The sequence below is a fragment of the Anabrus simplex genome, chromosome 4 (assembly GCF_040414725.1).
Source record: "Anabrus simplex isolate iqAnaSimp1 chromosome 4, ASM4041472v1, whole genome shotgun sequence".
Lineage (NCBI taxonomy): Eukaryota > Metazoa > Arthropoda > Insecta > Orthoptera > Tettigoniidae > Anabrus > Anabrus simplex.
The window spans coordinates 33174108-33188034 of NC_090268.1; the positions used below are offsets into that span (position 1 = coordinate 33174108).

Consider the following 13927-nt stretch of genomic DNA (forward strand, 5'->3'; position numbering starts at 1 on the left):
TTATATTCTACTTATATTGCTAACCTGACTACGTGTTATCTCCACCGTAGTGCCGATGTGCAGTTATTACACTTCACATTTCTTTCTTGTTGATCACTCTTCAACCTCTATTAATTCACTATATTTGTTAACTTTAGAACCCATGCAACTCACCACCTTAAATGAAGCCATGTTCACTCACTGATAACTGGGATAACTAGGACCCCAGCTCATAAACCAACCGTCACCAGATATTATCTTTCTCCTTATCATCTGACCAATTTATCACACCCTCTTCCTCATTCACTACACACTTGACCACCTGGAAACTTCTCTTCCATCACACCCGTCGTTTACTCGCTCTTAACAAAGTTATGAATAACACGCACACACTCCACTCTTATCGTGTATATAGCCATTTACTTCTCACTACACATTAACTTTTTGCTTCTTGTCCCAATGCCTTCGTCTACTCTGTTCTTTTTGCCCCATAACTCTCTTAGGCTCAGACTTCTCCCTCTCACTAGGGCACCTCTTGCTTCTTCTTCTTGCTTCCCAGACGTGTTTTCACTTCGTTTGCTTACTCTTGTTACGTCTTGTGTTTCTACTCCCACAATCTCTCCCTGTATCCTTCTATCTTTTCTCCCACTGGCCTCCGTCCTGGACTCCTTCGTTAATGCCCAGGTCTCCCTGGTTTCCTTCCTTGTCACATTCCTCATCTCTGCCATTACCTCCCTGTTCGCTATGGTTAACAAATCTATCAAGTTACTTCCTTCATGCTGCGAGCTTGGTTCCTTTACCTTACTATCCTTGTTTCTTTCTTTGCCCCCCTGTCCTTCATCCCCCACTTTACAGTCTCTGGCTTGTCTTTCCTCCACTCTCTTTCCCACTACTACTTCGTCATTCCTGTCATCTTCCATTTCTCGTAATTTCTTCGCATTCCATGTTCTAGTCCAAATACCGTTGGTCACTACTAATTTTTGACCCTTAATATGAGCTCTTAACCCCTGTAATTTAGCCCTGGCCAAATGTTTCTTCAGAGTGTTTATGTTCTTTACCCCTTCTCTACCAATGTCTTCTTTAATCCAAATTTTTGTACTCCGTATGTTATCTGCACTTCTTCTCACTACTTCCGCCATCAAGGTGGAGAATAGCTTCAGTTTGATCGGTCTATCACCCCGTTTTTTACCTATCCTTTCTACATCATCAATATCGACTTCGCTAAAATTAATTCTCATCATTTTCTGGATGACTTCCACAACTTTGTATGTTGTCAGTACTTTATCTTCTGCTTTATCTTCCGGTACTCCATATATGAATAGGCATTTCTTCCTCCGTTCTCGGTTACAGTCTTCAATTTCCGCTCGCAACTTCACCACCTCTCCTTCCATCTCCCTTATTTTTGACTTGAGTGATATGATTTCTCTCTCGTTGGTTTCTACTCTACTCATTATCTCGTCTGTTTTTCCCTGTATCCCCCGCCTTATATGCTCAAGTTCTTTCATTTGCTCTTTCATCATATTCTTAATCTGCTCAAACGGGCATACTTCTTCCAGCACTTCTTTCACCACTTTTCTAATGATCTCCACGTCTTCCCAGTTCATGTTGCCACTAGAAGTCGGGCCAGGGTTTACCTCTACTCCTCCTATAACTAGTAATATCATAATCACCACTGCCGCCAATATCATCTCGTCCATCATTCTTGTTTCCATTATACTTCCTTTATTTCTAGCTATCTCCTTTTTCCCTTTCATCTGCCATCTTCCAATAGCCACACGATATTGATCCACGCCAATCATCTTCCTCTTCCCTCTCGAATTACTTTACTGGCCACCGTTCACATTCCACGCCGGCTCTCCTGACAACTCCACACAATACGTCTGTCACCGAACGCTGACTAGGTTAGACTGTTTTAGTGTTTCACTATCAGCAACCTCCAGAATTCTTCATACTTCACAATTTATTTATCTGTGCATTGTTTTACACGTGTTTGTGATCGGCTGATGATTTCCAAAAATACTGGTCGAAACCGGTACCAGTTTTAATTAAGCAGGAGTGTAAACTTACATTTCTAATTTTAATAGTATTGAAAGGTTGAACCATTTTATACTTTCTTTTAACTTATTAGTATCATTGTGTAGTCATAAATCGAACCGAGTGGGAACTGTGTGTTGTAAGGAATAGACTCAGTGACAATAAAGTAGTTTTGTGCAAGGAAGTGAACGTGTCTCGTGTTATATTTAATTACACCGAAATGAAATCCATTGAGAACGATAAAGTGCTCAGAAATTCAAAAATATATATATATATATTTTTGCTAGTTGCTTTACGTCGCACCGACACAGATAGGTCTTATGGCGACGATGGGACAGGGAACGGCTAGGAGTGGGAAGGAAGCGGCCGTGGCCTTAATTAAGGTACAGCCCTAGCATTTGCCTGGTGTGAAAATGGGAAACCACGGAAAACCATTTTCAGGGCTGCCGACAGTGGGGTTCGAACCTACTATCTCCCGAATACTGGATACTGGCCGCACTTAAGCGACTGCAGCTATCGAAACGAAACAGGATAAACGGCCTGTTAGACTCTATTATAATTATAATTGCTGCTGGAGCTATTTAAATGAAACGTCTATGGTATATTGTAATTAGAAATAATAAACAAGTTAACATTTCCACATAGTTTTATTTATTCTTTTACATTTTCATTTGCACAATTTTGAGCAATTTTCACAAGTTTATTGAAAAATGGTGAATGATTTGAGAAGTAAGAGATGTACGATTTACATTCTATGTCGATGTTTCTTACAAATCTCTAGAAATTCTATTCAATATATGCACTTTATTACCAGAAGTCAGTGTCAGTTTGAAATGTTGTTTTGTGGCAGAAACTCTTACAATCTAAAATTCAGACTCCACATTGAAGTTCTACGTATCTGCATAAGTATACATCCTTTAGGAACGCCAAGACCTTGACGTCTGTATGGGGGCTCTTAAGATCGTTGATCCCGAGGGCTGAGTCAGCTCAGGGTTACCCATGCTGGATTAGCCTCGGAGTAGGGCCACACTGGTCCGGCCCCGCGGTGTAGGGGGCAACCCGTCCGCCTTTTACCCGGCGGCTCCGGGTTCGATTCACAGCCGGGCCAGAGGTTTTTAATTGTAATGATTCATATCCCTGGCCTGGCAACTGGGTGTTTGTGACGTCTTTAATCTTCCTTTCCTCACACACAACATTCCACACTACCGCCATTCCAATTACGCGCAGGTTCATACAATATGGTGCCAGTAGGGGCAAAAGATCCACATGGTTCGACGGCCCGAACAAATAGCATTAAAAATAAAAAGGAACACACTGACAAGGTGTGTGTCCCGAATTTCCTGAGAGGTGTCTATGCTCTTTTTCTTAATTTCTATTTCTACCTTCACTATCTTATTTTTATTTTTCATTTTTCTGGCTCTCTCGCCAGAGGCGGACACATATTACAGTTATGTTTATCGTATGTGCCAAGCAAGATATGTGCGCTACTTTATTACGTAACAAGTTCAACGATACTATTATATTTGCTGCGTTATCAGTAACTAGCTATATTGCCCGGCGCTGCACGGGCACGTAATTGATTGTATACTTTTAGGTATTTTATTACCTGTTAATTACGAGTGGAGCGAATTTTTGTAGATTTCGTTATTGTGACGTTGACTGATACTTCAGCCCCTTTCCATCCCCGCTCAGAGGGGTGCACACACATAAATCCATAATCTGGGCCATTCTGGACTTTTTCACCCCTTCTCACCCCACCCCCCTCCTCCCATGCCGATGGGGATGAACTTGGACTTAAACGACATGCGGAGTGTGACTGTTCATCTCAGCGACCCCAAAACCCATGAATTCGACAATATTTTCGATTATTTTATATGCCAGCCCCGTCCCACCTCCACCCATAGGGTGGCTTACCCCCACAGTACTTTTATCTTCTGACAGTCATAGGAGTAGCAGAATCTCTCCTTGGTCTAGCCTACATTTACGCAGGTGCCTACTTCGTACCGCAGGCCTTTATTCTACTGTAGAAACCTTGAGCTGACGCTGCCATGGTTACGGCTGGTCATTTCTTCATCCGATTCCTAGAGTGGGGTAGTGTGATGTCAATATTTACATATCGGTTGGTTTTAGGCCCTTAAAACATTATTTTCTGGGCCCGTATGGCCTAACCGAGTTTGGTTCTTAAAATGAGCTTTGGTTAGTTTTTATGCGACAAATTCGATATTTCGTCTATATTGGCCTATCATCATCATCATCATCATCATCATCATCTGTTTACCCTCCAGGTTCAGTTTTTCCCTCGGACTTAGCGAGGGATCCCACCCCTACCGCCTCAGGGGCAGTGTCCTGGAGCTTCAGACTCTTGGTCGGGGGATACAACTGGGGAGTATGACCAGTACCTCGCCCAGGCGGCCTCACCTGCTATGCTGAACAGGGGCCTTGTGGAGGGATGGGAAGATTGGAAGGGATAGGCAAGGAAGAGGGAAGGAAGCGGCCGTGGCCTTATGTTAGGTACCATCCCGGCATTCGCCTGGAGGAGAAGTGGGAAACCACGGAAAACCACTTCCAGGATGGCTGAGGTGGGAATCGAACCCACCTCTACTCAGTTGACCTCCCGAGGCTGAGTGGACCCCGTTCCAGCCCTCGTACCACTTTTCAAATTTCGTGGCAGAGCCGGGAATCGAACCCGGACCTCCGGGGGTGGCAGCTAATCACGCTAACCACTACACCACAGAGGCGGACTATATTGGCCTATAATGACTTTTATAGGCAAATTTTTGATACCTTGGGTTATATTACGGTATTTCAATTTTCATAGGGATCTCTAATTGTTTTGAAAATAAAATTCAGCCCATGTTACTGGTAATGTACCTTGGTATAGGTGAAATGATTTTTAAAATCGGTTCAGGAGTTTTTGAGTTTATGCAAACAAATATACAAACATACACATCTTTTTCTCTTGATAATATTAGTATAGACAATGCGAAGGACATTTCCATTCAAATCCCAGTCAGAAATAGTACTTATAGCTCTGTGCTAATATTTACAGAGGTATTGAAAATCTCGCTGTTAGCAGCTTCTAATTCGAAGTTCAAATGAACAAAATGATAAGTGACGACATATGATTCTGTACACACAGAAGTCCGTAGATCACTCGTTGAGTTTACACGTTGCACTTACCGGGCTAGTTGGCCGTGCAGTTACGGGCGCGCAGCTGTGAGCTTGCATTCGGGAGATAGTGCGTTCGAACCCCACTGTCGGCAGCTCTGAAGGTGTTTTTTCCTTGGTTTCCCATCTTCACACCAGGAAATTTTTTTTATACCTTGGGTTACATTATTTCATTTTTCGTGGGGATCTCTAATTGTTTTGAAAATAAAATTCAGCCCATGTCCTGGCATTACTTCCACTTGTGCCAGGCTCCTCACTTTCATCTATCCTATCCATGTTTTCCTATCCCATCGTCTCCATTAGGCCTATCTGTGTCGATGCGGCGTAGAGCAAATTGTTAAAAATAATGTTGCACTGGGTCAAGTTTTTTATCTCACTAACTTGTTCCTTGTCCTGTTTCTCAATCATCTTCCCGCCTGTGGGTGGGAGCGGTGGAATAACATCCACGGTATCACCTGCCTGTCGTACGAGGCGACTAAAAGGGGCCTCAGGGGCTCTTAACTTGGGAGCGTGTGTTGGTGACCACGGGGCACTCAGCTGAGTCCTGGCATTACCTCTACTTACTTGTGTCAGGCTCTTCACTTTTATCTAACCTATCAGACCTCTCTTGGTCAACTCTTTTTCTTTTCTGACCCTGACAGTATTAGAGCACTCGAGGCCTAGGGAGTCTTTCTTTTTCACGCCCTTCGTGGCTCTTATCTTTCTTTGATCGATACCTTCATTTTTCGAAGTGTCGGATCCCTTCAATTCACTTTTCACTCTGATTAGTGTTTATAGACCTCTCTAAAGAACCAGAGAAACAAGGAAATGCCATTTGGTCCTTGTTTCAATGACGGTGAAATCCTGACATTCACCTCCCCGCGGTAGAGAGGGGGCAACGACAGGCGGCTAACGAATGAAGGGACCGATTATCTCCCAGTATAAGGAGATCCCCTATCCAGGGATGGCGAACCTATGCCACGCGTGTCACTAGGTGACACGCGAACATGATTTCGGTGGCACGCCACATGAACATAATGTTTTAATATACGTCTTGTTCTACAGACAATACATATCTTATAGTGCTTCACGAGTAAGAAATAAATATCGAAAATCTAAATACTTGTTCCATTCGGACGTGCAATATGGCAACACTGCTACAATGATAGATCTGAAAGTCAAGTGAGATTAGTGTCGTTTTCTGGTGGTTTTGTATACGGACCTTGCAAACATGTTTTCAGTGCCGAAAAGAAAAGCAACTTAAAGGTAATGACCGGATTTTTCAAGAACCGTGGACAAGGGAATTCGGAATAATAGAAAGATGTATTGCCATGCGTTCAAAAACAATTGTATTCCCCCTCATTTAATGTAAAGCGCCATTTCGAGACTAATCATTCAAATGTTTGTTCCATGCCAAATGAAGAAAGTTCGTTTCACAAAATATCGAACTCTACACAAAACAAACTAGTTCTTTTGTATCATACATCCACCCTAGGAGTAATATCAGTGCGGCTGTTATATTTGTCTCACTGGATAGTACAGCATGCATGGAAAACCGCTTTCTGACAGTGAGTTCTTGAAAAACGTCCGACACATTATTTGAGAACTTCCCTAACAAACAACAAATAATTAACAGAATTAAAGGAATGCCAGCCAGCTGAACTGCTGTCAAGGATATAATAATAAGAATGAGTGAAGAAGTTTCTGAGCAATTGAAAGTTGATTTGGATAACTCCCAGATGTATGCAGTATGTTTTGATGAAAGCTGTTTTTTCGGTTTTCTTGTGGAGATGTGTTGAGCATAAGAACTATAAACATAGAAAGATAATGAAGCTAAAGGAGGAAGTGAAGTCCATTGGCAATATTAGTATTTTTCAATTTTATATCTAATATTTATTTTCTTACAGTTTGTTTTACGTCGCACCAACACAGATAGGTCTTATGGCAGGGCCTCTCAGGGTGCATGCGCGTGGTGCATGCACTGTGCACGGTGCAAGAGACGACTTGGCTTGGTTGACCAGAGTGCAGACCCCCCACTCCTCGATTTGGAGCAATAGCGCTTACTCTCTCTTTCCTCACGCCTGTCTCGCTCGCTCCGCCTGTCTCCCTCTGCCCCACTTGCGCCGTGGCGCTCCAAATCCAAGCTGACTTGAGCCGAGCATAGGCGAGTTAAGCTGAGCTTAGCCGAGTAGCCCAGAGACGAAGCGTTGATCCGAGCCATGCCGAGCGGCAGCGATGCACAGTGCACGGAGCTCTTGCGCCTCTATCTGCACGCGTGAGATTTTGGGCGTTTGAGAGGCCCTGTCTTATGGTGACGATAGGGGAGGAAAGGCTTACGAGTAGGAAGGAAACCGCCGTGGCGTTAATTGAGGTACAGCCCCATTTGCCTGGTGTGAAAATGGGAAACCACGAAAACCATCTTCAGGGCTGCCGACAGGGGGTCTCGAACCCACTATTTCCCGGATGCAAGCTCACAGCCGCGCGCCCTAAACGCGCGGCCAACTCGCCCGGTAATAATATTTATTGACGAAGTGTGTTACAATGGAAGCTTATTATTTATATTTTTACAAATATTAGGTATTCTAAAAACTTACATTTAAAAAAATATATTTTTGCGGTATTTGCAAAATAGGACCACGGAACATGCAATCAAATGTATTTACAAAATATATATCTAAAAGTAAATAAATCAGTAAATAAATAAAATAAATAAATATTATGAAACATAATTGGAATTTGGAAAGGAAGTCGCGGTTGGGGGAGGGGGGTTGTAGGTTGTAGCAATTTCTTAAAGGAAAATAACAAGTGGCACAGTTGATAGTTGAGAATAATAAAGCAGACTTAAAATGGCACACTAGTTGGAAAAGGTTCGCCATCCCTGCCCTATACCAAGTGCCAACAGTCTCTTTGAGAGTGGATGAGCGGGTATGGGTAAGGGCACTCTATTGTCCTGGGGACAAGAAATTGTTCCCAAAGGCGGAGGAACCAGTTTGGTCAACGGCATTAGGATGCAGAAGGCAACGGGAAACCATTGCATTAAAGATCCTGAGAGATATTCCAATAAATCCACATGGCATGGCTGCAACGTCAAGATCGGAGCTGGCCGTGTGGATCGTCTTCCTCCGTTTGGAGACGACGGCTTAAGAAGAAGAGTGTTAATAGAGGATGGTTGCCTAGCTGTACTTCCTCTTAAAACAATAACCATCACCACCACCTCTCAATCGCCTGCCTTAATCTTTTTCGTGTAAGTAGAACGTAACGTGGCACTCCCAACAATTCGAAATCGCTTGTCTTCTACAGTAGATAAGGGTTGTAAAACATCGGTAATTGGTTTGACCAAAGCCTCATCTAGCAGTTTGTGACAAGCACAGTCCTCTGAAACAAAGACACATTTCTAGTATGAGTGGCAATTCCACATTACACTCTTACAGTAAGACTGAAAGTAATTAATTACTATGTTTACCTGAGTGAAGTTCTGGACCGTGTAATTCACTTCCTTTATGTATCATGCCACTAAAGTCAATATGTATGGAATGCTTTGTTTGTAAATGCTTCTTAATAACTGACGTATTCTTGTTATACGATAAGGCACTGGCGAACACACACGTACATTAGACCGTTTCCTTGAAATCCTGTTATCACCGCGGAAGTACAGAACTGATCAGCACGCGGTGGTATAGTACAGGGAGATTAATTCAAGACTTCATAGAGAAGTACCGAGGCATATGAGGACAGAGAAGCACTGCTCGCAGGGGTGAGCGGACGTGGTCTTCTCAAAGAAGCGGCATGATTACGCCTGTAGAACCTAAACGAAACTGAACTCACCAGCTATATTCATGCTCAGGACAAATAAGTAAATCAATAAATCAGACAAATGAACTAGTAAATGAAACTGACCTCACCACTAGATGAGTCCGGTAAGATCGTAAATATAATACTGCTTTTTTTTATTTTTTATTATTACTTGTATTATTACTTGCTGACGAACGTAAAATCCCAATTTCCTGATCTACTTTCTAACGCGTCTTATGTGGACTGACTTGCAGTATTCCCTGTATATCTTCTGACGTCTCTTGTCTGAGAGCTGTTCTCCTTCGCTATTTTTGCTTATTGTTACTGAGCTAGAACTACACCACTTATGAAAGAGTTGTTGCACGTAACGGTACTGCAGAATCGGGTAACTGTCTACGGAATTTTCGAAGCCACATTTTAACTGGTTTCTTATTTTTTGTAAATAACACTCAACCAAAAATATTATCTGCGCTGAGTGTACTTAAGCATCGCGACAATAACATCACAACACACTTTAAAAGTCCAACAGTTACTAGCGAACTGTTGCGTCAACTGTCACGTCTTCTTATCACGCCAAGCTTGACACAAGCCATATGGCGTTCGCTTGAGGATTCCCGCGGCCTCTGACCTGAAGTGCGAAGTCTTAAATTATACTGTACTCCTTGTAGTATGGCACTGTTGTGCTCATTTAGGCACGCTTCTTTCCGTCCTGTGCAAAGGGAGACGGACAAATTCCCGATGTGCTCCGATACGCGGCGAATAATATCAGATATGAAGAAAGTATATTTGGGGATGGAAGTGCTTACTACGGCATGCGTTAATATTTTCTTCTTCCTTCTTTCTTTCTGTTATGGCAATGAGAGAATACCGTACCACATTCTCTTCCTAGGACTGGAAAGGAAACGACTGTGGCCTTAACTAATATACAGCCCCAGGGTATGTCTGGCATGAAAATGGAAAACTACGGAAAGCTATCATTAACGCAACGGACAGTGGAACTCGAACCCACTGCATCCCGAATGCAAGCTCACGCGGTTCGCTCACATTGAAATGATGCGCTGAGCCACGTTCCTCATTTTCATCTATCCTATCCGACCTCCCTTGGTCAACTCTTGTTCTTTTCCGGCCCCAAACAGTATTAGAGCACTCGAGTCCTTCCCTTTCTCTACCCGATACTATCATTTTTCGAAATGTGGGACCTCTTTCATTTTCCCTCTGATTCTTATTAAGAGATGTTGGTTCTCCAGTTGTACTTCCCCATAAAGCAGTAATCACCACCATCTTAATGTGTTCTAACTGGAGACAGATATGCCAGTTACTTTCCATTTTAATGAATAAATGAATTAATAATTAAATGTGTATATGTATTTTCAGGTGAGCCTCTAGCTGCTTCCGGCTATACGCGATGGGCACCTGGGCAACCGAATGCCAACAAAGATCAGAACTGCGCGAGTGTAAGCTCCACCGCAGAACTCTATGACGACGTGTGCAGCTGGAAACTGGCTTACGTCTGTGAATTTCCACTTTAGTGTTCTAATGCAGCACATTCTTAGTAGTCCTAGACTAGACTAGTGGTCCTGGACTAAAGAAAAGTGTGACTAAATAGATAATAGAACTCAGAGAATTAGAGTAGGTGAAGCTTTATCTGACCCTGTAATAATAGAGGGGAATTCCTCAAGGTAGTATTATTGGACCTTTATGTTTTCTTATATATACATAAATGATAGGAGTAAAGAACTGGTATCAGAGGTAAGACTTTTTGCAGATGGTGTTTTTCTGTACAGAGTAATAGGTAGGTTACACTGCAAAAAACACCTCTACAATGTTGTGAGATGGACAGCAGGCAATGGTATGATGATAAACGGGGTTAAAAGTCAGGTTGTGAGTTTCACAAATAGGAAAAGTCCTCTCAGTTTTAATTACTGCGTTGATGGGGTGAGCGTTCCTTATGGGGATCACTGTCGGTACCTACGTGTTAATATAAGGAAAGATCTTCATCGGGGTAATCACATAAACGGTATTGTTAACAAAGGGTACAGATTTCTGCACATGATTATGAGGGTATTTAGGGGTTGTAGTAAGAACATTAAAAAAAAAAAAACAGTCATCTCCGTACAGGCCATGAAGGCCCTGGGAGTGGTGGAAGGTAAAGGCTTCCACTATTCGTAACCTCGGCACTTGATGGGGTAGAGTGGTTAGCTCTACGCCCCGGCCGCCTTTGCCCCAGGAATTAACCTGGTACTCATTTTTGGTGTAGGCTGAGTGAACCTCAGGGCCATATGCACCTAGTAAGAATATAAAGGTGAGGACATATAAGTCTCTGGTAAAACGCCAACTAGAGTATGGTTCCAGTGTACGGAACTCTCACCAGTATTACTTGATTCGAGTACTGGAAAAAATCCAAAGAAAAGCAGCTCGATTTGTTCTGGGTGATTTTTGACAAAAGAGCAGCGTTACGAAAATGTTGCAAAGTTTGGGCTGGGAAGACTCGGGAGAAAGGAGACGAGCTGCTTGACTAAATGGTATGTTCCTAGCTGTCAGTGGAGAGATGGCGTGGAATGGCATTAGTATACGAACAGTTTGAGTGGTGTTTTTAAGAGTAGGAAGGATCACATTTTGAAGATAAAGATGGAATTCAAGACGAAAAATTGGGGGGAATATTCATTTATAGGAAGAGGAGTTACTGATCGGAGATGTTCAATAAATTTGCAATTTTTTGCAATTATTTAAGAAAAGCTACGTAAAAACAGATAGGGAATCTGCCACCTGGGCGACTGCCCTAAATGCAGATCAGTGGTGATAGCTTATGCTAACTGATTTTATTCGGTTTTATAAGATAAACTTCGAATATCCTAAAGCTCAACTCTCTATGGAGAATAGCAGTAGTTAACACAAGTTTACGTCGAATTTACGTCGCTCTCATTTTTCACTATGAAGTGCCGTTTTAGGAAGTTCACGCAATATTTATTCTGGTAATTTTGTAGCATCTGTCGGTCTGAACGTGGTTAACCCATGCTAATATCGTGTACTTCTTTATATCAAAATCATAACTCGGGTTATCTAGGGAGGTCGGAGAGTCCTTATCAGGGTTTGGTACCCAAGTATACCGTAGGAACAAAATATATCATAACCACTTTTGAAAAATATTTAGCTGCACCTCTAACACGAGAACTGGTTGCGTTGGACTAGGCCGATTAGTTGGTAGGACGATGAGTTATGATATCATACACTTAATGGTAATAGTCATGCTTATATATCACAAATATTATAACAATAATACTTGTAAAATAGTCATGCTGCCATAAAATATTTTCATTCTTTCTCAATCCGTTTACCCTCTAGGGTTGGTTTTTCCATCGGACACGGCGCGGGATCCCACCTGTACCGCCTCAAGGGAAGTGTGTTGGAGCGTAAGACTTTGAGGGGGAAGGGCCAGTAAATCTCCTAGGCGGCTCCACCTGCTATGTTGGGCCTTATGGGGAATGGGAATATTGGAAGGGATAGACAAGGAAGAGGGAAGGAAGCGTCCGTGGCCTTAAGATAGGTACCATTCCGGCATTTGCCTGGAAGTGAAGTGGGAAACCACGGAAAACCACTTCGAGGTAGGAACTGAATCCACTCTACTCAGTTGACCTCCCTAGGCTGAGTGGATCTCGTTCCAGTCCTCGTGCCATGTTTCAAATTTCGTGGCTGAGCGACTCAGAAAACGTACGTTCCCATTTGATGCTTTTGTGTCCTTTACGGCTTAATAAAATAGTTTTGTTTTATTTTTAAATTAATTATCAAGTACCTCCGTTGAATAATTTTATTTTTTATTGTTGTCTCCATCTATTTCGTTCTGAGACGATGGTTACCATTGATTTATTATTATTTTTCTCAGATCTACAGTAACAATACCCATTTGATCAGTTAAAGAGAAAAATAACAATGTCCAGCCTAAGCCAAAATTCACACTCCATGTACTGTACAGAAAAAAAGAAAATAATACACGCACTGAACAAAAAATGAATAGAACAATTTAGTAAAATAATGATACTCCTTGGGCATGGCATGAATCCCCTCGGATACTCCGGAAACCTGACCCCCTAAATGCAGGTCACCACGGTAGTCATCCTAGGCCTCTCCATGTCACGTCCAACTTCTCTCCTGAAGATTTCTATTGTCTTCCCCGGATATGCAATTTAAGCGGCATTGTGAATGTCACAGACCTTGATGCCCCTGCTGAGTATACACGCAAACCTTTTCACATTCCATTCCTCCTACATTTCCTCTACTTGACTCCCTCGGGGTTGCTGATTCCATACTTCCGCTGCACTCACATTCTGCTACTACGTATTCTGCTCACGTTGCAACTTTATCACTGCACTACTTATCTGTTGCTGCTCCTCTTATTCAACCATTTCCATTTTTACACCAGGCAAATGCTGGGGCTGTACCTTAATGAAGCCATGGCCGCTTCCTTCTAGCTCCTAGGCCTTTCCTATGCTATCGTCGCCATAGGACCTATGTGTGTCGGTGCGACATAAAGCCACTAGCAAAAAAATCTTGAAGTCTATTACGACCACTTATTCACCTGAGCTAAACACTGCTAAAATAAGATTAAAATATCCGTACCTGAGAGAGTGCAAGTTTCTCAGCTGGGCCGATAGGCTTCTTGTACCGATTGCACGGGGTTTTCAAAATTTCACTTTTTAAAAGTTACAGATTGTACTGTAACTAAACACTTAGTCTGAAATACTTCTTGAACTTTGTCTCATCACTGAACAGATGCCTGTTAATTAAATTGTTATAGCGTCCTTCCTCATAGTGGATTCAAATATACTGTTGTCTATCCTTCTGTTTGGGCCGAGATACCACATTGACAGTTCTTCTCCTTCTTATTCTTCTTCTTCCATTAAAATGTCAAGGAAATGCCTGCCACTAACGAAATCGCCCGTGCTCTCGTCCATTTCTGACGGACTGGACTGCGGGACTA

General features: G+C 42.5%; 1 protein-coding gene across 2 annotated transcripts in view; it reads left to right on the forward strand.

Moving 5' to 3' along the window:
• LOC136872371 (hemolymph lipopolysaccharide-binding protein) overlaps positions 1–13519 on the forward strand; it is a 52166-nt gene extending 38647 nt beyond the window's left edge. For both annotated transcript variants that reach the window (XM_067146182.2, XM_067146181.2), the window contains exon 6: positions 10327–13519. In XM_067146182.2, coding sequence (XP_067002283.1) covers positions 10327–10481 — 155 coding nt within the window. In that variant the 3' untranslated portion in view covers positions 10482–13519. The remainder of the gene's footprint in view (positions 1–10326) is intronic.
• The last annotated feature ends 408 nt before the right edge of the window (positions 13520–13927 follow it).